Genomic DNA, 23787 nt, shown 5'->3' with positions numbered 1-23787 from the left:
CAGTTGCCACCGGATTTTTTTTTTTTTTTTTGGCCGCACTGCATGGCTTGTGGGATCTTAGTTCCCCAACCAGGGATCGAACCCGGGTCCACGACAGTGAAAGTACCGAGTCCTAACCACTGGACTGCTACGGAATTCCCACCACTCAAGTCTTTAAACCAGTCAGTGGGAAGCCAGACTTGCTTCCACATCAGCATCAAATGTGCACCGTAGTTTTCCATCATCATCCAATAACTTAGGTCACGTGATATTCGAGACCTGGACAAGTAGCCAGGTGTTCCTCATGGGTGTACAGAGGGAAATGGGGGCCGGGGAAGGGATGGGGCTTGCCTGGCACCCATCCTCCTAGCCTGGCTGCAGTCCCTTCTTCCCACAGCAGCTTCTGGCACTTTCCATGGGCAGGCACTAGGCTCAGCACTGGGGCACAGAGTTGAGTCAACCTAGTCTCTGACCTCAGCACATTCAGTTTAGAGGGGGAGGCAGACAGGTTCACAGATTCTAAACTGTTGGAAGGGCTAGCCTGCCCTCGCAGCTGGGGGCAGAGGGAGGAGAAGCCCGCCTCTCCTGGCAGCTGGCGGGGTTTGCATCAGGTCCCAACGGGCCTCTGACCACAGCCTCCCGTCATGCAGGTGCCCCGACTCCCAACCCCAGTCCGCTCACCCTCAGCCTCACGGAGTCTCCCAAGCCCCCGGCCCCGCTCTCCATCCACTCGTTTCTCTTCCGGCTATGCTTCCTGCCCTGCCAGCCAGGACTGCAGTCTCGTCCCTTCTCGCACCCTCACCCACTCCCGTGTCCCTTATCTGCTGGCTCCCTGAGTCTTAACAGATGCTACCAGTGTCAACGTCTCTGGTCCCTTGACTCTATCTCCTCCTCTCTGTTCCCCCTGCTCTTGCCTTAGGAGCCCGGGCTGGGTAGAGCAGTGGCTAGAGCTCAGTCTCCGGGTCAAAGCCAACCTAGCATCCCATATGCGCCACTTACTAGCTGGTGACCTGGAGCAGATTTCTTAACCTCTCCAGGCTTCCGTCCCTCCACTTTTGCAGGATGACTGCAAACCCGAAGTGAGATCACATACGGTTGCAGTTAGCACAGTGCAGGCCTGCGGTGCACATTTATTTGCTGCTTGTTGAGTGGAGATGGGGCCGTCCTCCATGAGCTGCTTCCCACACTGCGGCCCCCGGTCCCCCTCCAGGCTGCCTCCTTTGCCTTCCTCCTCCTGGCTGCCAGGGATCTCTCTAAAATGAGCTCCTGCCTCTGTCACTCCCCTGCCCGATGCTCAGTGGGTCTTTCCTGCTCTCAGGATCAAATTTGGTTTCCTTAGCTTAGTGCCCAAGACCAGTCCTCACACGCCTCCCACCTCTGGCGGCGCATCCCTTTGCTGCATGCGCCCACGTGTGGCCTCTGAGCTCACACAGCTGTTTCCCAGCTCTGTATCCTCTCACGTGCTGTTCCTTGGGTCTGGAATGCCTTTCCCTCCTCTTCACCTAGCTAATTCCTTCTCAGCTTTTTTTTTTTTTTTTGCGGTACGCGGGCCTCTCAGTGTTGTGGCCTCTCCCGTTGCGGAGCACAGGCTCCGGACGCGCAGGCTCAGCGGCCATGGCTCACGGGCCCAGCCGCTCCGCGGCATGTGGGATCTTCCCAGACCGGAGCACGAACCCATGTCCCCTGCATCGGCAGGCAGACTCTCAACCACTGCGCCACCAGGGAAGCCCTCCTCCTCAGCTTTTAAAGTCAGCTCAATGATCACCTCCTGGGGGTGCTTTGCCGCTCCACCCCAGCCCGTGATGTAGATGCCCCCACTGCTCCCGTGGCATCTTCTGTGCGTACCTCTCCCGCGCTCCTGATCGCTGAGGTATGTGGGAACACCTTGAGGGCAGAGCTCCAAAACCCAGGACTGTGCCTGGGATGTGATAGGTACTCTGGATAAATGTGGGAGGGAGGAAGGAGGGACAGGAGGAGGGGGCGAGGGAAGAAGGAAGGAAGGAACTTCTGTGCCTGCCAAACCTGCGTCCTCCCCAGAGCCATACGAGAAACTGCCCCACCCTGGCAGCCCTCTCTGTGGTCTGGCACCATCAGAGTTTTCCTGGACAGGGCTCAATAATTGAATTATCAGTTTCCCTGGGAAAAAAGCAAGGAAAGGCCCAAATGAGAAAGACTTGGAGATTTTTTTTATTTTATTTTAAATTGGTCCAAGAGCTGTTGGACAGGGAATGAGTGCAGATCAGGAAGATGGAGGGTGATGGCTGGAGCAAGGGTCCAGGAGGAGATGGAGGGCGTGAGGCCACCATAGCGCTGCTGGGAAATTAGTCCTGGACCCGCCAAGAAAATCTTTCTTTGAGACAGAGAGACAGACGGAAGGAGCTGAGGATGGGTACAAATGCATACAGATTTGTAGGTGGGAGCGGGTGGATAGAATTGGGAGTGTTCTCTTTTAATTCTATTATTAGCATTTTTTAGCCCTTTTTTTCTAAGATAAAATTCAAATACTGGTAGGTGGCTTGGTGCAAGGGTCAGCAAACATTAAAGGGCCAGGGAGTAAATAGTTTGGGCTATCTGGGCCAGATGGTCGCTCTCACAACTACTCAGCTCTGTAGTTGTAGCATAAAAGCAACTACAGACAAAATGTAATCAGACTGGGGGCAGGCAGGCTCCGTGTTCCAATAAAACTTTATTTACAAAAGCAGGCAGTAGGTCGAATTGGGTTTGCAGCCTCCTGGCTTAGTGATCTGTGCTGTGTGCCGTGTATGTGGTTCTATAAGGAATGGGGACTGGACTGGCTGGACGTCAGAGGCCTGGGTCATGATCTCATCCCCTTAATCGTCGTGGGACAGGTCACTTAACCTTTCTGGGGCCTTAGTTTTCCTACCTCTTAAATATCTGTTTGATAGCCATCCTGCCTGTCCCTGTGTGAGGCTCAGATGGCAGCCCGTAGGAATCAGTGTAACTCATTCTGATCTCAGAGATCAGCAGTGAGTGGTGGCTTGAAACAGGATCTTAGTTCCCTGCCCAGGAACTGAACCTGGGTAGCCTGGATGAAAACCAGGAATCCTAGCTGCTAGACCCCCAGGGGCCAGAGGCTAGAAGCTAAGTGGCCCTGGCTCTTGCCCCCATTTGAAAACAAGAATGTTTCAAGGAGGCAAAAACTGTAAAAACAGGTACAAAGTTTATTATTAGAGACACAGCACAAGAAGTGGGAGAGCACACAGAGAAACAGTTCGTTTGTTAAGAGACTGAAGCAAGGCAGAGATACACATCTGGAGAGAAAGGGTGTAGGCGTCTTCTAATGAGGAGGCAATAAAGAGGTGATTTAAATCATTTATTTAGGACAGTCCTTCCAGGTCTTTGTTTACCTTTGGCCAATTTCTTGTTTCTTATTCCACACCTGACCTGTCCTAGGACTCTCCCCAACATGCGTGCTAACTTTTTGCTAAGATGGATCCCACTGCAGAGGCCTATGGGGGTCTTGGCATCACGTATTATGGGGTGGCACCCCCTCCTTTTTGACCCCCCCCCAGGGAGTCTTAATGTGCCTGTGCAGTCAGGGAGTTTTTCTTAACCTCAGGGGTAGTCATCTTATCTCTTTACTTCAGCAGAGCTCAGTTTTTTGCCACTAACTTTGTCCTTGGAGTGTCTGGGGGAAAACAAAGCTTCAATTTTACTGCCCTTGACAAACACCAGCTGTCCAGGCCAGGGGCCCATCTACTTCCTACCTCAATTCCTTCTATTAATATTACTCAAATAAACATGCAGCAGCTCAAATGTTTGTTCCATGAAGCAGAGATTTTTGTTTTGTTTTTATACAATTTTGAAAGGTTGCTTTCCCTTTATAGTTATAACAAAATATTGGCTAATACTCCCCATGTTATATATTGGGTTGGCCAAAAAATTCGTTCAGTTTTAAGTAAAAATAAAAGACACATTTTTCATTTTCACGAAGAACTTTATTGAACAACGTTTTCACTAACCAAACGAACTTTTTGGCCAAGCCAGTAATATATCCTTCAGCTTATCTTACAGCCAATAGTTTGTACCTCCGTGTTCCCCACCCCTGTATTGCCCCTCCCCTACCACTGGTAACGACTAATTTGTTCTCTATATCTGTGAGTCTGTTTCTTTTTCATTATATTCACTAGTTTGTTGTAGTTTTTAGATTCCACTTATAAGTGATATAATACAGTATTTGTCTGTCTCTGTCTGACTTACTTCACTTAGAATAATGCCCTCCAAGTTCATCAATGTTACTGCAAATGGCAAAATTTCATTCTTGTTTATAGCTGAGTAGTATTCCATTGTATATAGATACCACAGCTTCTTTATCTATCCATCTGTTGATGCACACTTAGGTTGCTTCCATATTCTTGGCAATTGTAAATAACACTGCTATGAACATTGGGGTGCATGTATCTTTCAAATTAGTGTTTTTGTTTTTTTTTCAGATATGTACCCAGGAGTGGGATTGCTGGGTCATATAGTAGTTCTATTTTTAGTTGTTTGAGAAATCTCCATACTGTTCTCCACAGTGACTACACCCGTTTACATTCCCACCAACAGTGTTTTTCTTTCATCATTTTTTGTTCATTGATGTAGTCCCTACACCCAGAATAGGGCTGAGCATGGAGTAGACTCTTAAATACTTGTCGGGGCTTCCCTGGTGGTGCAGTGGTTGAGAGTCCGCCTGCCGATGCGGGGGACGCAGGTTCGTGCCCCGGTCCGGGAAGATCCCACATGCCGAGGAGCGGCTGGGCCTGTGAGCCATGGCCGCTGAGCCTGCGCGTCTGGAGCCTGTGCTCTGCAACAGGAGAGGCCACAACAGTGAGAGGCCCGCGTATCACAAAAAAAAAAAAAAAAAAAGATACTTGTTGAATGAATGAATGAATAAGGATAGAATAAAATCTCCACTTACGCATCCCAACGATATCACCTTCCAACAGCTCTAAGTGTCAGAAGACCTGGCCTCTTGTCCCAGTTTTTCCTCCTCAAGGTAAAAACCTCACCCTGTTGTTTAATTTTTCTGACTGTACAGTGGGGAGCACAGTAGCCCCTTCCCTGCTTACCTGCTGGGGCTTCTTACGGAGCCAACAGAGAGACCATCCGGAGGAGCAGACCTGATCTAGAGCAGGGCTTCTCAGACCTGAATGCATGCCTGAGCCTAGGAGGTCTTGTTAAGATGCAGACTCTGATTCGGGTCCGGGTGGGCCCGAGACTCTCTGCTGCTAACAACCTTCCAGGTGATACTGATTTCCTGGTCCTTGGGCCACACGTTGAGTATCAGGTGTCAGCTCTAAAGCTAAAAGGATGATTGGTACCTGGAGTCATGGCAGTGCTAGCCCCTCTGACGTGGCAAGGAGCAGAAACGGTCTTTGGGTTCATAGGCCCTTCAGCGATGTCCCAGGACCTGTAGATATTCAGTGCTGCTGAATTAACAACGCTTTTCTCATTTTATTAGCTCTTCCATGACTGGACGTTAACCAGAACTCCCTAGCTGAACACCAGCTAGAGTTTGGAGTCTCGTGATCCTGTGTATGCACTTGGGCTCGTAACCTTGGGGCCTGTTCTGTATTTGTCGGTCTCCTTCATTTGCTCCTTTATTTGTTTTGGATGTGACTAATCCCACAGAGCTCTTGGGCCTGTAGCCCAAGGAAGGGTAATTTGTAAACTGATGTGTTTTCCAGGAGACATTTAATCTGAGAATTTTTGCTCGGCCTCAGAGAGTTTATTGTGTAAGAGGCACACTGTATCTGGCTAGGGAAGAGGCTCTGATGAAGAAATAACATCCAAAAAGACAGCAGAAGGAGGCCTCTCCTCCCAGCTCTGTTCCTGAATTCACTGCTTGGTATTCCCATGACAACAGATGCTGAAAATCTGGGCATAAAAAATATGTCCAAACCACTTAGTTCATGCGGTCGTTTTCGTGGGCAGCAAAATGGTTTAGGTGTTCCCTTGATGCTCTTTGTAAAGGGATTTCCCACGCAATCCAAGGGTGAGTGACAGTTTTAAGGGTTTTAATAATTAGTCCTGACGATTCCTCTAAAAGGAGAGGTTGTCTGGCTGCTGAGAGTTGGGACAGGGAGGAAATGGGGGTAGGGTCAGGGTACAGTACTAATCCCTGAGCTACCTTTTGTATAGGGTTTTGGTGCATTTGAAAGCCCTTCAAAATACAGAAACTGGGAATTCCCTGGTGGTCCAGGGGTTAGGACTCTGTGTTCTCACTCCCGAGGGCCCGGATTCAATCCCTGGTCGGGGTACTAAGATCCCACAAGCCACACGGTGTGGCCAAAAAAAAAAGAAAAATATTCTCTTGGGACGTTCCCGGTGTCCAGTGGTTAAGACCCTGCCCTTCCAATGCAGGGGGCACAGGTTCCATCCCTGGTTGGGGAACTCAGATCCCACATGCCATGCAGTGTGGCCAGAAAAACACAAAAAACAAAATACAGGAATACATGTCACCTCATTGAACTTGCCCAGGTTGGCACAGTCAGTAATGTTGGAACGCAGTTTATGACCTTTGACCCCATGATTTTGGGTGCCGGCTCATAGACCTAACAAGTCAGGGTGCTGGAGTGACCAACCATCCTGGTTTACCCAGAACCTACCCAGCTTTAGCATGAAAAGTCTCATATTTCGGGACTCCCTTCCCGGTTTTACAACTGAAATGGTCTTCCTAGATGGGGCTGAGACTTGAATTGAGATTTATTCTACTTATTGTAAAGCCCTATTTCTGCTGTACCTATTTCTGCTTCTCAAACTTCAATGCAGAACCACTTGCTTCAAATGTAGATTCTGATTCAGTAGGTCTTGGGTGGGGCCTGAGGGTCTGCAGTTTTGACAAGCTCTGGGGAATGCTGATGCTACTGGTCCAGGACCATGCTTTGAGTAGCGAAGCTCTAAGCTACTGCTTCCATGGGAGATGGGAGCCCTAAAGCTCAGGCATCCTTCCAGAGGGCTCCCAAGTGAGCTCCCACCGTTGGAGACCTTCCTTGGCCATCAACCCAGAGAGCCCACCTGAACCATGGGTGATGGCCCTGCCAGTTCATCAGTGGGGGCTCTAGGTGACTTCTCCCCTCTCCACTGACCCCTCTGACCCCAGATGAGCCCTCTCCATTCCCTTGGAGCCTCACCCAGCTGCCCTATTCCCTTGACATTCAGTAAGGGACCTCAGTGCCAAGTTTATGTCTCTTGAGACTCAGGTACAATCTTGGGAAAGCCAGCTAAAGGCTCCCCTGCATGGGCATCTTCAGACCAGTAGGTTGGTCCCCTTAAGAGCTGAGTGAACAGACAGGCAAAACTCAGCTAGATTGTCGTAGGGACCTTGTATTTTGGGAACTTGAGCTAATTACTTGTGGTTAGGGATGCTTCTGCCTGTCATTACATAGATGTCTGGTTATAATGTTAACTTCTGGGATCCCCTGTCATTCCGAGTACCACTGTTTTGAGCTCATAGAAAGAGACTATCTGCTTTAAATTTCAGAAGATTGAAGGTAATGTTGGTACTGACATACTTGAGATACTTATGGGGCACTGGATCTGTCCAACCAGGGTCTGTCGGACACTGTCCTTCTGATTAAGCCCTGTCTGAATATTCATCAACAAATGCCACAAGGTATCGTATATCTCAAAAGCTATGAAGTGTCTCATGTAAAGCGTGGCCTGGGAGGCAGCAAGACTTGGGCTTGAGTTCAGACTCTGCCGCTTACAAGCTGAGCAGGCTTGCACCAGTTGCCTTCTGAACCTCAGTTTTCCCATCTAGGAAAAGGGTTTATTCGTGGCTATCTCACGGCGCCATGGTGAGAATGGACGAAGATCGTATGTGTAAGATGCTGACACATAGGGGCTCCTCAGTAAATCCCACCATCTCCACTGTCAGTTATTCTTATTCTTCCCTCAAGAAACTGAGCCTGGAGAAGAAGTATTTGGTCTTGGTGGAATGGAGAAGGCAGATGGGGACCACTAGATTCCAGAACTGGCAGCAGGGCTCGGGACAGCTGGGTCACGGACAGACAACATGCTCCTGTCTGTCCTGCCCTCCTGCATCTCCGCTAAGAAAGCGTGTTGACTTGTCTCCACAGGCGCAGGAAGGATTTGGATGGATGATGTCGCCTGCAAGGGCACGGAGGAAAGCATCTTCCGCTGCAGCTTCTCCAAATGGGGGGTGACAAACTGCGGACATGCTGAGGATGCTGGAGTGACATGCAAGAGACACTGACAGTGGGCACAGCCCAAGGTCCGGACCCAGCTGCCAAGCCTCCTTCCTGCATTCCTGGGGTGGGGGCATTGCTCGGGGCTCCCCTGACCCACGCCTCCCCGCCCAGCACCCCCAGATCCCCGGATTCCCATCCCAGGACCCATGGTGGCCTGTCATCCTCCTCCCCTTGAACATCTTTTCCAAAGCACAACTCTGGGATCTACCGCCTGTCTCTCCCTTCCACCAGGGTTCCTGCATGGAGCCCTGGTCAACTGGATCGCCATTTTGCCAAGTCTTCTAGACACCATGCATCAGGCCTCCGTATCCATGTTCTCTGTGGTCTGTGAGTTACAGAAAAATGTTGGCCACAAATGCATCCGTGAAGATGGGAGGGAGGCATCCCAGATCGTTTACTCTGCAGATCATTCCCAAACCTCAGGCCAAGAGTTCTGACCAACCAGAGACAATATTGAGTGATTCATTTGCCCCCTTTACGCTGCCTCTGCACAGCGTTTGTTAGTTGGGGGAAGTGACATAGAGGAGAGGCCAGCTGTAGGAGCCAGAGGGAAATGCAAGTCTCCTTCAGGAACCAGTCTGGATTCAGAGAAGAGGAGTGAGAGGAACATTTATTGAGTGACTGCCACGCGTGCTATTACATAGTATCTTGGGTGCTAAATTCATTTATCACTTTGCAGCATTCCTATAAGTCATGTTAGTGTGGGTACCACGTCACCTCCAGGTAGCATTTAACTGACCCCTTCACCTGGCCTGTTAGTCAGATCGAGAATGACTGAGACCACTGTTGCTCCCTGAACTTTCCTGTGTCTTCGCCAGGCTCGAGCAAGAAGCTTGGGTGCAGGACGGGTGTGACTAGAAGGTTACATACTCCAAACCCCACAGGGCGTGAGTTCAAGGTCAGACAGGACTGGCTTCCAGGGCAACCATCCACACAGGAGGAAAGCTGATTTGGAGGGTGACATGGGGGCTGTCTGGGTTAAACCAAGATCAATCCTCAGTTATCTGGCAGTCAGGGTTAAAGCTATGTCACCTGTGTCTCAGAGCTGTTTGGAGGTGATGATATTGAACCTTCCAGGCCTCTTTGGGTGTCATCCTGTGGTCAGGAGAACACATGTCCTGATGGAGCCTGTAAGAGTGGAAGGAGGGGACTTCCCTGGTGGCGCAGTGGTTAATACTCCACGCTCCCAATGCAGGGGGCCCGGGTTCGATCCCTGGTCAGGGAACTAGATCCCACATGCATGCCGCAACTAAGGAGCCCACATGCTGCAACTAAGGAGCTGGCGAGCCGCAACTAAGGAGGCCACAAGCCTCAACTAAGGAGCCCGCCTGCCTCAACTGAGACCCAGTGCAACCAAATAAATAAATATTAAAAGAAAAAAAAGATTGAAAGGAAATGAGGATTCCCTACAATCTCTGGGGGAAGAAGAGGCCGTGGGCCTTTCCAAGTCCTCAATCTGCACCCCTTTCCTAGTGATGGGGAGATCATATTCTGCTTTTGACACGAGGAGGAGGTCAGACTGGGCTATGTATGTGTTCTAGGCCTGGGGACCTACATGGTAGCAAGTGAGTGCAGACCTTCCTCCCTTGAGGGAGCCACAAACTCAGTCAGGCCTCGGATACACAATCACCTGTCCTATCTGGTGAGCACCACTTGCCTGGGGAAGGCGACAGCTGGGACCCTCTGGGTGTAAGACCAGCAAAGTTCCTGGCTGACAACTAAACCAATATGTGCTATTGGTTGTTCTTTGCGAACCATATGCTTGTTATTCATTAATGTCCTAATGATCAGAGACTCTCCTTCTGACTCATTGCTATGTTTACATAACACGCATGTACTCATGCATCTTTTCCCAGAGCCAATATATGTATGCATATATGAACACAGCACTCTTTACTATAAATAGCTCAGCACACTACAAAGTTTGCATTAAAAAAGAAAATACTCGAGGTGGAAAGATGTCACGTTGAACGATATAAATTCCCAAGTCCGTTCTGGCAAAGAATCCAGTTATCCTATCAATGAAGACCCACATAACTTTCTTACTTGGTCTTTTCATTCGAGAAAATACAAATCTTGCTTTACATCAAAGAAAAACAACGGTGATAAGTGTTTGAACCTTAAAATAAAAGTCTACTAGTTTACATTCCTACTTAAGAGGACATGGAGATAAAATAACCATGGACCTGTATTTCAGGGACTAAAGGAAATTAGGCCAGACCTAAAATACATCAGACCTTTTATAAGAAAGAATTTCAATAAAGCTGAAAACATGTTGCTAACAAGCTTCCCCTCATATTCTTTCTCATGAAAACCCAGTGAGCGTGGGGAGGACGGGTGAAAATTGGATCGTCTGATAATTTTTCAGCGGGAATTGGTAGAATGGGTGGCTTATGAGAAGCTGTCTTAATACTTCCGGAGGACAATAAACATAGTCTAAGCCTTAGTACTTCCAGAGGATAATAACCACAGTCTAGACAAAGAACATGGTGGCACATTGATGTCTTAAGCCCTATTCGGTAACCTAAGGAAGGGGTCCCAAGCAGCAGAACAATAATCACGGCCCAGCTTGTAAGAGAATTGCTTTCGTAGTCATTACAGGAAAGAACACCTATTTCCTCACTTCTCCAGAGTTCTTACTTGGGGATGTGCTTTCATCCGGAGCTCCATTCACAGATAAGAAGACAGTCCGGAGTTGGGTACAAGGTGTGTGAAGTCACTGGGCCTCATCACCCAGTGAGAGGTATGAACTCCCAGGCACAGGACCCAGGGAGAGTGTGGGGATGGCCCAGGTCACCGCCTAGTCCTGGCCACAAACTCATAGCTGCACCTGTGGGAAAACCTAATGGCCCAAGCCTCTGTAGGCCATAAAAATTTGCCAAAGGAAGTCAACAGAGAAAAGTGGGCTTTCTGGAAATGCACAAAGGAGGCATCCTGGTTTTCTCCTCTTAAAAGTCTGGTGATACCCACCCTCAAATCACTGTGGTTCCCGTTCTATATTCAGTCCCATGGAGAAGGGTGGTGGCCCTTCATCTTCCTTCTCCACTCTAATGTCTACAAGGCACTGCTTTTCCCTGGTCTCAGATACCTGAGAACTGACCTTTGGTGCCTTCGTGTATTGTGGTCAAGCCAACCACTGTGGTGGGTTTGAATTATGGAAAGGAGTTACACCATTCTCCACCATAGGCACCATGGTTTCTTCAGCTACATTGTTTTCGGACAGTTACTCTCACATTTCTGTAAGATGTCAGCTGTGTGAATCACTTGTCTTTCTCTTCTTAGAAGCGCTCTCCCTTCAACCCTCCATGGAACATCTTTCCCTTCCTTTTCCTCTCCTTCTCCTCCTCCACCTTTCGCTTCTGGGAGCTGAGATGGGTTCTGACTGACTGGAGCTTTGTTATCAAATCCTCTCCACCAGCTCAGCCCCCAGTTAGAATAGACTAAGGAGCTTTCTGGGAGGACCCTCAGTCCCCCAGGTCATCCTCCCACCCTGGCTGGAGGGAACTTGAACGATTCCCAGCTCTGTATGAGCTCTGGTAATGATGCCTTCCTCAGAAGTTGTTCTAGCTGGCCTCCTGGGGTTCACACAGATTGGTATTCAGCGGACAAGTCAAGGGAACCCTATGCACCTTTCTGGAAATTTCTCTGCATAGCTCCGTACTCTCGGATACTGTGCCCTACAAATTCCAGCCACCTTGGCCTACCCAATCTCCAGTCTCTTTCTCCTCACCTCAGCGAGTTTGCCACTTGGCCGCAGTCAGCAGGGAGCCTAGGCCAGGGGAGGCTCACCTCACTTGCTGTCTTTTTCTCAAGGAGCACAGACTTATGCTACCTGTGGTCCAAATTCTGAAAATGTTTTGTTAAGTATTTTGGACAATTGTCTAGTTATGATAGAAGGAGGATAATTCTGGTAAGGACTCTCTCATGGCCCAAAGCAGAAGTCTGCCCTGTGGGTATTTTCTGGTGGGAGAGAATCATAAGGGAAGAGCCTTCATGGTTAGAACTCAGCACAACATGAGGATCTGGCGGAGACTAGTTCTGGAAAGAGGCTCTCCAGGTGGGGAGAGGGCTTCCCTGTCACATTCTCTCATGGCCCCCGACCGCTCAGACTCCTTCCAAAGGTCAGCTCCCCAGGGCTCTTGCCTGGTTCTCCTCAGTGCTTGGCCCAGTTAAACTAAGGATGAGCAACGAGGAAGTAATTTCAGAAAAAAGACAAGCAGCTTTAAAACAGACAAGTCTCCAAAATGGAAGTCTTAGATCCTTCAATAACTACTTGAGTTGTAGTCCCCAAGAGCTGGTAAAAATGTCCTGGCTCCTTGCCTGGTCCGCTTCCCTCTCAGCCCCTGCCTGTGTCCACATCATGGGTGCTTTCTCATTTCCCATCTTGTTCTCCTCAACAAGCAGAAAAGAGTGCACTGGCTCTGTTGCCTTCAGGACTTCCAGTCACTGAGAGCTCATTCTGGGCCCAGGGGAAGACCTCATCCTGCTGCTGCTGACGGATACAGATCACTTTAACAGGCACAATGGATCAGCTTTCTCTCCCAGTGGAAACCCAGGGCAATGGTTCTGACAAAGTTCTTGCCCTTCCTTCATCTGCATGTTCACTTAATCCATGGTTATGGAGTCTCTACCACGTGTGAGGCCCAGACCAGGTATAGGAGATATAGGACCAGACGGATTTGGTCCCTGCCCTCAGGGAGCTTACCTTCTAGCTCTAATATCCTTTTCACAGGCTTTCAGTATAACATTAACCACACAAGAACAATAATATCTAACAACAGGAAATGCCGAGGTGAGGGAACAGTGGTTGCCTGCCATGCTACTTATACAAAACACAAATAGCTCAATTGTTTTTTAAAAAAATCATCTTCATTGCTAATGAGGTAACAACAGCATAGGTGGCTCTGGTTATGCAAATAATCAACAAATAGGAAATGAGGATGATTGAACACTAAGTACATATGCCCATTCATTCCAAATAGCAGTACATAAGCAGAAACAATAGCTAACATCCCTTTAACATTTAACGTGGGACAGGTTCTTTGGGCTTTACAAGAATGAACTCTGAAGGAGTTACAACCACTAGTTCTGTTCTAATCATTCCAGTTCTGTTGGGGAGACTCGGGCACTGAGAAGATCACACAGTAAATGAAGAAGTTAGGACTTGAACCCAAGAAGTCTTAAACACTACACTCTATGTAACACAAGCAATGATAGTACTAGAATTCTATAAGGTTACTTATATACCTGCCATACAATCTAGCCATTTCAGTCCTAGGTTTTTATGGAAGAGAAATAAAAGCACGTGTTCACACAAAGACTTGATATATTAATGTTCATAGAAGCTTTATTTCTAATACACAAAAATGTATTTTTTTGTGTGTCCATCAATGCCCAGCAACAGGTGAATGGATAGATGAATTGTGAACAATGGACATAATTGTGGATGAACAAAGCCAAAGCTGGAAGTTTAAAAAGACAAATAATGTTGATAGATCTGAGGCAAAACTGATCAAGAAGAAAAAGAGGTGAAACAAATAATATGTTGGGAATGTAAACAAAGACAAAGTAGAGACGTAGCAGAGAATAAAAAGAAAATAAGAGAATATTATAAACAACTTTATGTCTATGAATTTTTTGAAAACTTGGATGAAATTTAGATGAAAATCGAGGTGAAATCACAGGTAATTTTTAAATGCCAAAATGGAACCAAGAACTTGAATTAGTGCAATGACATTTATTTTTATTTTTTATTTTTTTAATTTATTTTTTTATTGGAGTATGATTGCTTTACAAGGTTGTGTTAGCTTCTGCTGTACAGCAAAGTGAATCAGTTATATGTATACATACATCCACTCTTTTTTGGACTTCCTTCCCATTTAGGTCACCACAGAGCATTGAATAGAGTTCCCTGTGCTATACAGTAGGTTCTCCTTAGTTATCTATTTTATAGATAGTAGTATATATTGCAATGACATTTAAAGAAATAGAATCTGCAGGTGGTTGAACAGATAGGCTGTACCAAACATTCAAAGAACAGAGTGTGGAAATCTTACACAGATATTTCCTGATTATAGAAAAAGATAATTTTATGAAACTCATTATATGAAACATGAATGACCTCCATAACAAAAGAAGAAAAAACACATGAAAAAGGAAAAATTATAGGCCAATCTCAGCCATCAACATAGATGCAAAACCCCTAAACATCGTATTAGCAAATGGAATCCAGCAAAGTATAAAAAGCATTGTCCAACATGCCAAGTTAGATTTATCCTAGGAATGCAAACTTGGTTTAACATTAGAAAATCTACTAATGTAAATCATTAACAGGTTAAAGGAGAAAAAGTAAATGGTTATCTCAATAAATGAAAATTCAATATTCATTAATAATAAAAACTCTTTGCAAATAAGAATAGACAGGAATTCCTCATAAACAAATATACTTACAAGACATGTAACAAATATACTTACATGTAAATATCAGCATGTAACAAAGATACATGTAAATATCGGCAACTTTCCTTCAAACATCAGAAACAAGATTAAAAATGCCAACCATCATGGGCTTCCCTGGTGGTGCAGTGGTTGAGAGTCCGCCTGCCGATGCAGGGGACGCGGGTTTGTGCCCCGGTCCGGGAAGATCCCACATGCCGCGGAGCGGCTGGGCCCGTGAACCATTGGCCGCTGAGCCTGCGTGTCCGGAGCCTGTGCTCCACAACAGGAGAGGCCACAACAGTGAGAGGCCCGCATAACGCAAAAAAAAAAAAAAAAAAAAAAAAAAAAATGCCAACCATCTCTGCTACCTTTCAGCAATGTGCCAGACATCTTGGCCTGCACAATAAGAAAAGAAAAAGAAATTACAAGTGTGAGGATTGGAAAGGAAGAAACAAAAGTAAGCACTTGCACGTGATATACATAGGAAGCATGATCATATACACACAGAAAACTTAGAATATGAACAAGCTATTAGAATTAGTATGAGTTAAATGCACGAATGATAACTATGAGACAAAAAGAGATGTCAACATGCAGTCTCTCATTCTGACGTCTCATCACTTATAAGTACACTCTTAATTCTGATGTTTAAAAAAATGAAATTTTATATTCCAATGTTAATTTAATTTAATTTTATTTTTTGGCTGCACCGCACGGCATGCGGGATCTTAGTTCCCCGACCAGGAATTGAACCCGTGCCCCCTGCAGTGGAAGCGCAGGGTCCTAACCACTGGACTGCCAGGGAATTCCCCCAATGTATATTTTAAAGCTCCTCAAAAGATATGAATAGTCGCAGGATGCTCCCACTGAAATATATAAACAGGTGGCCTCATCACCAATAATTTTGGAGCAGGGAGTACTGTATTTGGACCATGAAGCCCTTGACTATGTGAACCCAGGCCATCTCTCTGACCTCATCTTGTCCCACTGCCCGTCTCCTGCCTCTTCACTCCAGTCCACCTGACAGCCCCGACACGTGTGCCATTTCCTCTGCAGAGAGAGTTCCTCCTTCCGCGGCCCCACTCCCACTCCTTACCGTTGCTGTCTTTCAGCTCTCCACCTAAATATCAGTGCTGCTGGGGGAGTCTTCCCGGAGCCCCACTCTAGGGTGTGTCTCCTTATTATCCACTCTCATGGTACCCTGCTCTTTCCTTTTCACATCACTACTCCTATTTGTCTGGTATCTGATTCCCTCAATAGACTGTCAGCTTCATGAGGGCAGGAACCCACTGTGTCATCAGCACATCAGCACCCACAGTGTCCCCACTGTGTCATCAGCAGCTGCTGGAAGGTCTGATAAATACTAGGTGCTTAATATTGGAGAAAAGAAGGAATAGAAAGAGGCAGGAAGAAAAACCCTCTCCTTTCTAAACTAGAGAGAGAAGAAAGAGAACTTGTGTGTTGGGGGCTGGGTAGAGGGAAGGTTGAGGGGACAAGGGGGTATTGGCTTTGTTACCCCATCCCACAGTACTTGGGATATTATTATTTCTAAAGTACATTTTTCCCAGTAGCAGCTTCCCAACCACAGACATAAGGAGACCTTTGGAAATTCCATTATCTAATCAGTTATTGCTGGTGAATTAACACAGCTCAGAAAATATCAGTAGGGGAATTCCCTGGCCGTGGAGTGGTTAGGACTCCGCAATTCCACTGCAGGGGGCATGGGTTCCATCCCTGGTGGGGAACGAAGATCCCACATGCCGCACCGCCAAAAACAAAAACAAACAAAAATCAGTAGGTAACAATGTTACATCCCCCCAATTAAACACCTCAGTGGTGAGCAACTGTAGTTTGACATCATTCATTGAGCAGAAATTTGATTATAGTTAGGGGAGGCCATTTGGTAAAGTAGAAAGATGATAGAATATGGAATCAGAAGACCTGGATCCAAGTCTTATTTCCACAATGTACGAGATGAAACTCCAGCCTCAAGGTCATCATCTATAATTGAAGTATCCTACACACCTTATGTTACAAGGATTTTTTAAAAATATGTTAAATTAAAAGTGTTTTTAAAAAGATCTAAAGGGTTATATGAATAATAACATTTATATAATAACATGGAAGACTTCAGCCTTTGGTTTACTGGAAAGATGGTCATTATAATTTAAAATTGTAAGAATTGATCGATAATATAATACAATACAAATACCTTAATAAATAAATTCTGGGACACAAATAAAGTATACTTCATGGTAGTATTACATTGTTAGAGTATCAGCCACAGAGTTGCCTGAATTGTCAAGGAAACACAGAATTGGGGTTTTAAAAAAATCACTCCATGGGAGTCTGCTCATGAAACAAGAGGTCCCCTGGGTCCAGTTCTTTTCTGGAAGAGCAGACACTGAAGCATCTGTAGTGTGAACAGCTGCAAAATACACTTTGCAGCCCATTTCTCCAGCTTACTGGATAACAGGCCAAAGAGTGTACGGGAACTTGAAGGGCAGGAGGGTAGAATACACAAAAGAAAGGGCAATAAAAACTCTACACGGTTCCCGCCTCTCCAGTAAGATCACTGCTGGCTCTCTGGTGACACCTGCAGGCTATTAAGAGAATGAGGCTTGAAAGCCTTAGGGAAAGAACACAATCTAAGGCCAAAATCAACCAGATTTCTAAAGACGACTCTAACGTGCATATGAATCGCCTGGGGATTTTGTTCAGATGCGGATTCTCATTCAGTAGATCTGGTTGGGACCCGAGATTCCACAGGTCTGTTTTCCCGGGTAATGCCCAAGACTGCTTGGCCACTCCACCTGCCGGGTCGCAGGGCTCTCGGGAACTTTCAGGGCATTGAATGCCAGAGGTGAAGAGGGTATTAGAGGTCATCTTGTTCAACCTCCTTATTTTACAGGTGAGGAAGCCTGAGGGCAAAGAGAGAAGGTGGGCACCTCCACAAATGTAAGCAATATAAGATGTTTCATTTCTCTAAATCTGGCTTCCTGGTCTGTAACAACAGACTACCTGAGCTCAGACAGGCTTTCCAGCTCTTACGTTTAAAGAAGACATGACTTGCCCAAGGCCACGCTGCTTAGATAGAGCAATGCGAGTCTAGTCTGCCTCCTCTGATGAGCTCAAGAGATCAGGTTGGATGGCAGGGGTGCCCGAAGATTCATCCGATTACCAAATGCCTTGGGCATCAAAATGGCTGTTTTGTACAACTGAATGATTTTTTTTTTTCCCTGTTTCTCCTTGACCTCCTTGTGCTCCTGGCTGGGGAAGTAACTAGTTCTAGATGAGGTAGATGATGTTCTTGGTTTCCAAATGAAATTGATATTTTCCAGATGGTAAGAGCCCAGTCCAGATTGCTGAAGGGAAGTCTGGGTCAGAAATCACACTAGTTCTTCCAACTGTCATATCTGGCTGCAATTACAAAGAAAGGCCATCTCCCAAAACAGTCACAAGAGCACATGACCCACCAGGTTACAGCGGGGTTACCTCAAGCCTGACCCTTACATTCCCCAGAGTACCCACTTCCCCAGGTTCCATGGAACCCCCCTCCACCCCAGCCCAATGCCACAATTCCTCCCTATAGCCATGGTATGGGGGAAATGAACAGGACTCTTGATTTTTTAGTTCAAGGACACTTAGGGACAAATTCAACTAACTCTGAACTACATTAGGTGTCCTTGGTCCAAGTTTTGGAATGAATTACCTTGAAAAAACAGCTGACGCTGCATTTTATAATCCAGGGCCTTGGAGTGAATTACCCCCAAACCACAATTAATTGACACAATATGAAAATAAGCACTGACTCATGGAATTCATTAACATTACCATTTAAAGTAATGGTTCAGCTCTATGAAATTAGAAGTGCAGAAATTGACACTTGTATGTATGATCTGGCCTGGAGTAGTGGAAAATTCCCTGAATTGGGAAGCAGAAGATAAGGGCTTTATTCCTGAATCTGCCACTTATTAGATGTGCGTCCTTGGGCAAGCTACTTAACCTCTCTGGGACCCAGATTCCTACATATGTAAGATGAAAGGGCTGTTAGATGCTCTCTCAGTTCCCTTCCAGCTCCGATTTTTTATGACCTCAAAACCTGTATAGGTTTCACAAACAGAAGAAAAATGCTAGTAAGGGGTCTCTTATACCTTAATGTCACACACAGAACTGTCTGTTCTGCTCAGGAACTGTATACAGTCGTCCCTCAGTATCTGTGGGGGATTGGTTCCAGAATCTCCCATGGATACCAAGATCCGAGGATGCTCAAGTCCCGTATATTAAATGGTGTGGGATTTGCATGTAACCTACACACGTCCTCCCATATACTTTATATCATCTCTAGATTACCTATAACACCTAACACAATGTAAATGCTATGTAAATGCAGCTGACCCTTGAACCACTCTGGGGTTAGGGGTGCCAACCCTTGATGTTGAAAATTAGAGGTGAACTTGACAGTCAGCTACCCATATCTGAAGTTCCACATCTGCAAATTCAACCAACCTTGGATTGTGTAGTACTGTAGTGTTTGTTGAAAAAAAATTGGTGTATAAGTGGACCCGCCCAGCTCACACCTGTGTTGTTCAAGGGTCAACAGTAGTCATGGTTCAGACAAATTCAAATTTTGCTTTTTGAAATTTTCTGGATTTTGGGGGGGAATATGTTTTATACACAGTTGGTTGACCTGTGGACCCCATGGAGGCAGACCCGCAGACACAGGCCAACTGTCCAGAACTGGTTGTTTGCCATCTAGGACCTTGATCATATTCAGCTGTGTTTCCTCAGCACCTAGCAGGACCTCATAAATGTTGAGTAAGTGAATGAAGCGAGTCAAGTCTTCGTTTAGAAATTCTACAATTCTGGCAGGGCTTAAGAACATAATTTCCTCGACCCTACTTCCCTATGTGTCTCCTCTTTAAAGCCAAATCTGAAGAGATGACTGCCGGCTCCATTTCCTTCTTCCCACTGACACCTACCCCTTGAGGAACACTGACATAATCCTAAGCTTACCAGTGACTTCGGTGTTGGTGTGACACTGTGAAATGTGTATATGTGGTCTTGGTCGCTGGTTCCTGGGACAGAGCTCCTAAAGCCCTTGTAATTTCCTGAGTGCTAAAGAGGAGAGGGGACATCTTTTGGTACTCATAGTAAGTCCCTTTCCACCTTACCGGAGTTTATGCTAATGAGGTGACTTTCAGAGGATGGGGATTGGTTACCAAAGGAACCAGGCATTTGATTAGAGAGTTGAAACTTTCAGCCCCACCCTGATCTCTGGGAGGAGATGGGGATTGAGCTAATCACCAATGGCCAATATTTAATCAGTCATGCAACATCATGGAACCTCCATAAAATCTTTATTTTTTTAATCTTTTTTTTTCTGAGTTAAAAATTTGATTGTATTTTATTTTTTTACATCTTTATTGGAGTATAATTGCTTTACAATGTTGTGTTAGTTTCTGCTTTATAACAAAGTGAGTCAGCTATATGTATACATGTATCCCCATATCCCCTCCCTCTTGAGTCTTCCTCCCACCCTCCCTATCCCACCCCTCTAGGTCATCGCAAAGCGCCGAGCTGATCTCCCTGGGCCATGCAGCTGCTTCCCACTAGCCATCCATTTTACAGTTAGTAGTGTGTATATGTCAGTGCTTAAACAACGGGATTGGGAGAGCTTCTGGGTTGATGAGCACAGGGAGGTGCCGGGAGGGTGGCATGCCTGGAGGGAGCATGGGAGCTCCTTGCCTCTTACCACACCCTGCCCTGTGCACCTCTTTTTTTTTTTTTTTTTTTTTTTTTTGCGGTACGCGGGCCTCTCACTGTTGCGGCCTCTCCCGTTGCGGAGCACAGGCTCCGGACGCGCAGGCTCAGCGGCCATGGCTCACGGGCCAAGCCGCTCCGCGGCATGTGGGATCTTCCCGGACCGGGGCACGAACCTGTGTCCCCTGCATCGGCAGGCGGACTCTCAACCACTGCGCCACCAGGGAAGCCGCGTGCATCTCTTGCATTTGCCTGTTCCTGAGTTCTATCCTTCATAATTATCCAGTAATAGTAAGTAAAGTGTTTCCTTGAGTTCTGTGAGCTGTTCTGACAAATTCCCAAACTGCAGGAGGGGAGTCCTGGGAACCCTTGATTTATAGCTGATCGGTCAGGAGTACAGGAGGCCCAGACTTGAGACTGGCATCTTGGAGGACTGAGCCCCTAACCCGTGGGGTCTGCACTAACCCCAGGTAGTTAGTGTCTGAATTGAATTAAATTGTGAGACACCAGGTGATATCTACAGAGAACTGGAGAAATGTTTGGTGTGGACAACCCACACATTTGGTGTCAGAAGTGCCGTGAGTAGAGAAACAGTTTTCCTTTAGTTGGTAAACAAAATGGGCCTTTTGTAGTCTTTATTACACCTGCTCACTCACCAGCATTCAGCTCTGCTGTCCACCATCTTTCTTTTGGAACAAGCTCATCGGGTTTCCTTCACACTACACTTTTCTAGTTTCCCTCACCCTCTATAGTTTCTTATCTTTAGTCTCCTTTGGAGCTCCCCCTTTTCCCTGGCCATTTAGGTGCTGGAATTTCTCCAGACTCAGTTCTGTTAGCACTCCTTGGACTATCATGCATCTATATGCCCCTGACTCCCATATGTCTGTCTGCAGACCAGACATCTCTGAGCCCTAAGCTTATATCTCCAAGGGCTGACCTTGTCACCAAGATTTCACCAAATCCTATCAAGTACAATATGACCAACTCACCAAGAAGAAAACGAACAACCTGATTAAAAATTAGACAAAAGATTTCAAGGGACACTTCAGCAAAGACAATATACATATGTAAAATACGTACATGAAAAGACATTCAGCACTGTTAAACCCACACCACTATGCACCCACTAGAATGGGCAAAATGCGAAACAAACAAACAAACAATACCAAGTAGTGATGAAGATATGGTGTAACTGTTGCTCTCATAACTTCCCCAGTGGGAATACAAAGTGGCACAGCCATTTTGGAAAATAGTTTAGCGGTTTTTTATTAATTATATACTTATCCAAGCCAGCAACTCTAGAGAAATGAAAACCTATGTTCACTGTACATGGATCTTTCTAGCACCTTTATTCATAAATATCCAAAACTGGAAACGCAGATGTCCTTTAGTGGGTGAGTGGATAAACAAACGGGTACATACAAGGCAATACCACTTAGGAATAAAAAGAAAGGAACTATCGCTGTACATGACGACACAGATGAATCTCAAATGCATTATTCTAAGTGAAAGAAGCCAGACTCAAAAGATTACTATATACTAGAGGATTTCACTTAAATGACATTTTTTTTTTTTTTTTTTTTTTTCTTTTTCTTTTTGCGGTATGCGGGCCTCTCACTGCTGTGGCCTCTCCCGTTGCGGAGCACAGGCTCCGGATGCGCAGGCCCAGCGGCCATGGCTCACGGGCCCAGCGGCTCCGCGGCATATGGGATCCTCCCAGACCGGGGCACGAACCCGTATCCCCTGCATCGGCAGGCGGACTCTCAACCACTGCGCCACCAGGGAGGCCCAAATGACATTTTTGAAAAAGTAAAATTACAAGGACCAAGACTCTGCCGGGCATTGCCAGGTTTTAGGAGTAAGGGGAATATTTGACTACCAAGGACAGCTTGAGGGAATGTTTGGAGATGAAATTGTTATATAGCCTCAGTGTAGTGGTGGTTACGTGAGCCTATGCACTTGCCCAAATTCATAGAAATGTATAGCCTCCAAAAGAAAAAAAAAGCCCTGATTTTTACTCTATGTGAACTTTTTCAAATTAAAATACAATATGTTCAAAACGAAATCCTGTATCCCCTTCCATCCATGACCACCATCACACAGCAGTCCTCTGTTCTTCAGTCCTCTCGGGTGCAGTGAACAAGAAACGCCGCAGTCCAGGTGGCCTGCCGACAGCTTCCTCTGCTGCCGCTCCACCCACTGCATCACCCACCCTGGCTGCAGCTCTCCACCCCACGCCTTAGCCCACGCCTCCAACGCACCTGGGCAACTTCGGTACCTTCCTAGCTGGTTGCACCATTTCTACTTTTGCCTGCCTACAAGCAATTTTCTCTACAGTAGGCAGAGAGAAGACCAAACACAAATTTGGTCTTTTCAGTCCCTTGATGGACACCTTTCAACACATTCCCACCGCTTTTAGGATGAAATTCAAAATCCACATGGTCTGGTTGTTTCTCCCCAGCCTCACCCTGGTGCCTCCACTGACGCCCCAACTCCACCTCCCGTACTCTAGCACACCAGCCTTTTGCTCCATCAGAAGCACCAAATGCCATCAGGCCTCAGAGCCTTGACATGCTCTTCCTTTGGGGCTAGCATTTCTTTCCACCTGCCACCCTGTTACGTTGATTAACTGCTGCCCGTGTGTCAGATTTCAGCTCAAATGCTCCTTCCTTCGCAGAGATTTCTGGGATCCCTTTGGACTAGGGCAGGGTTTTTTTTTTAAAAAAATGCTTTCATATTCCCCTGTCATTTTCCCTCAGGGCATGTACCAAAATTTGTAACAAGAATGAAAATTTCCCATCCTCTTAAGAACAGGACAGTGGTTCGCAAATCGTGGTCTCTGGACCAACAAAATCAGCGTCTCCTTGAGGACTTGTTAAAAATGCAGATTTCCAGACCCCAATCTAGACTTTCTGAATCAGAAACCCTGAAGAAGGGGGTCTTGAAGTCTGTGTTTCAATAAGCATTCCAGATGATTCTAAAACACTCAAATTTGAGAACCACCATCCTAGTAAATGACTGATTATTCTATGGTTTTAAACCTGTTTAATCAATCAAGGCTCATTTGCTTGAATAACCATGCTTCCTTAAGGCAGCCAATTATTTGTGGCTAATCAGTGATTAATCATCATGATGATCGTCATCAATAAAAATAAACCCTTACATTTGCATAGTATAACTTAATTTAAGGCAGCTTTATGTGTTATCTGATTTGGCTTTTGTAATTGCTCTGTGATGTTAAGGCTGCTATTATTATCTCCATCATGTAGGTGAAGACACTGAGGCACAGCCAGGTTAGGTAAATTGCCTAAAGTCACATAGCTGGTGCTATGGTCTGAATTTTTGTGCCCTCTCCCCAAATTCACATATTGAAATCATAATGCACAATTAA

The 23787-nt window shown here is 46.2% G+C and overlaps 1 protein-coding gene across 2 annotated transcripts in view; it reads left to right on the top strand.

The window, feature by feature from the left end:
* Positions 1-10480, top strand: part of SCARA5 (scavenger receptor class A member 5) — a 119154-nt gene extending 108674 nt beyond the window's left edge. For both annotated transcript variants that reach the window (XM_081238490.1, XM_081238491.1), the window contains exon 9: positions 8064-10480. In XM_081238490.1, coding sequence (XP_081094616.1) covers positions 8064-8200 — 137 coding nt within the window. In that variant the 3' untranslated portion in view covers positions 8201-10480. The remainder of the gene's footprint in view (positions 1-8063) is intronic.
* Positions 10481-23787: the final 13307 nt, after the last annotated feature.

Source organism: Mesoplodon bidens, assembly GCF_964165515.1.
Source record: "Mesoplodon bidens genome assembly, chromosome: 6".
NCBI lineage: Eukaryota > Metazoa > Chordata > Mammalia > Artiodactyla > Ziphiidae > Mesoplodon > Mesoplodon bidens.
The sequence above is the reverse complement of the archived record's forward strand: the minus strand, read 5'-3'. Positions and strand labels throughout refer to the sequence as shown.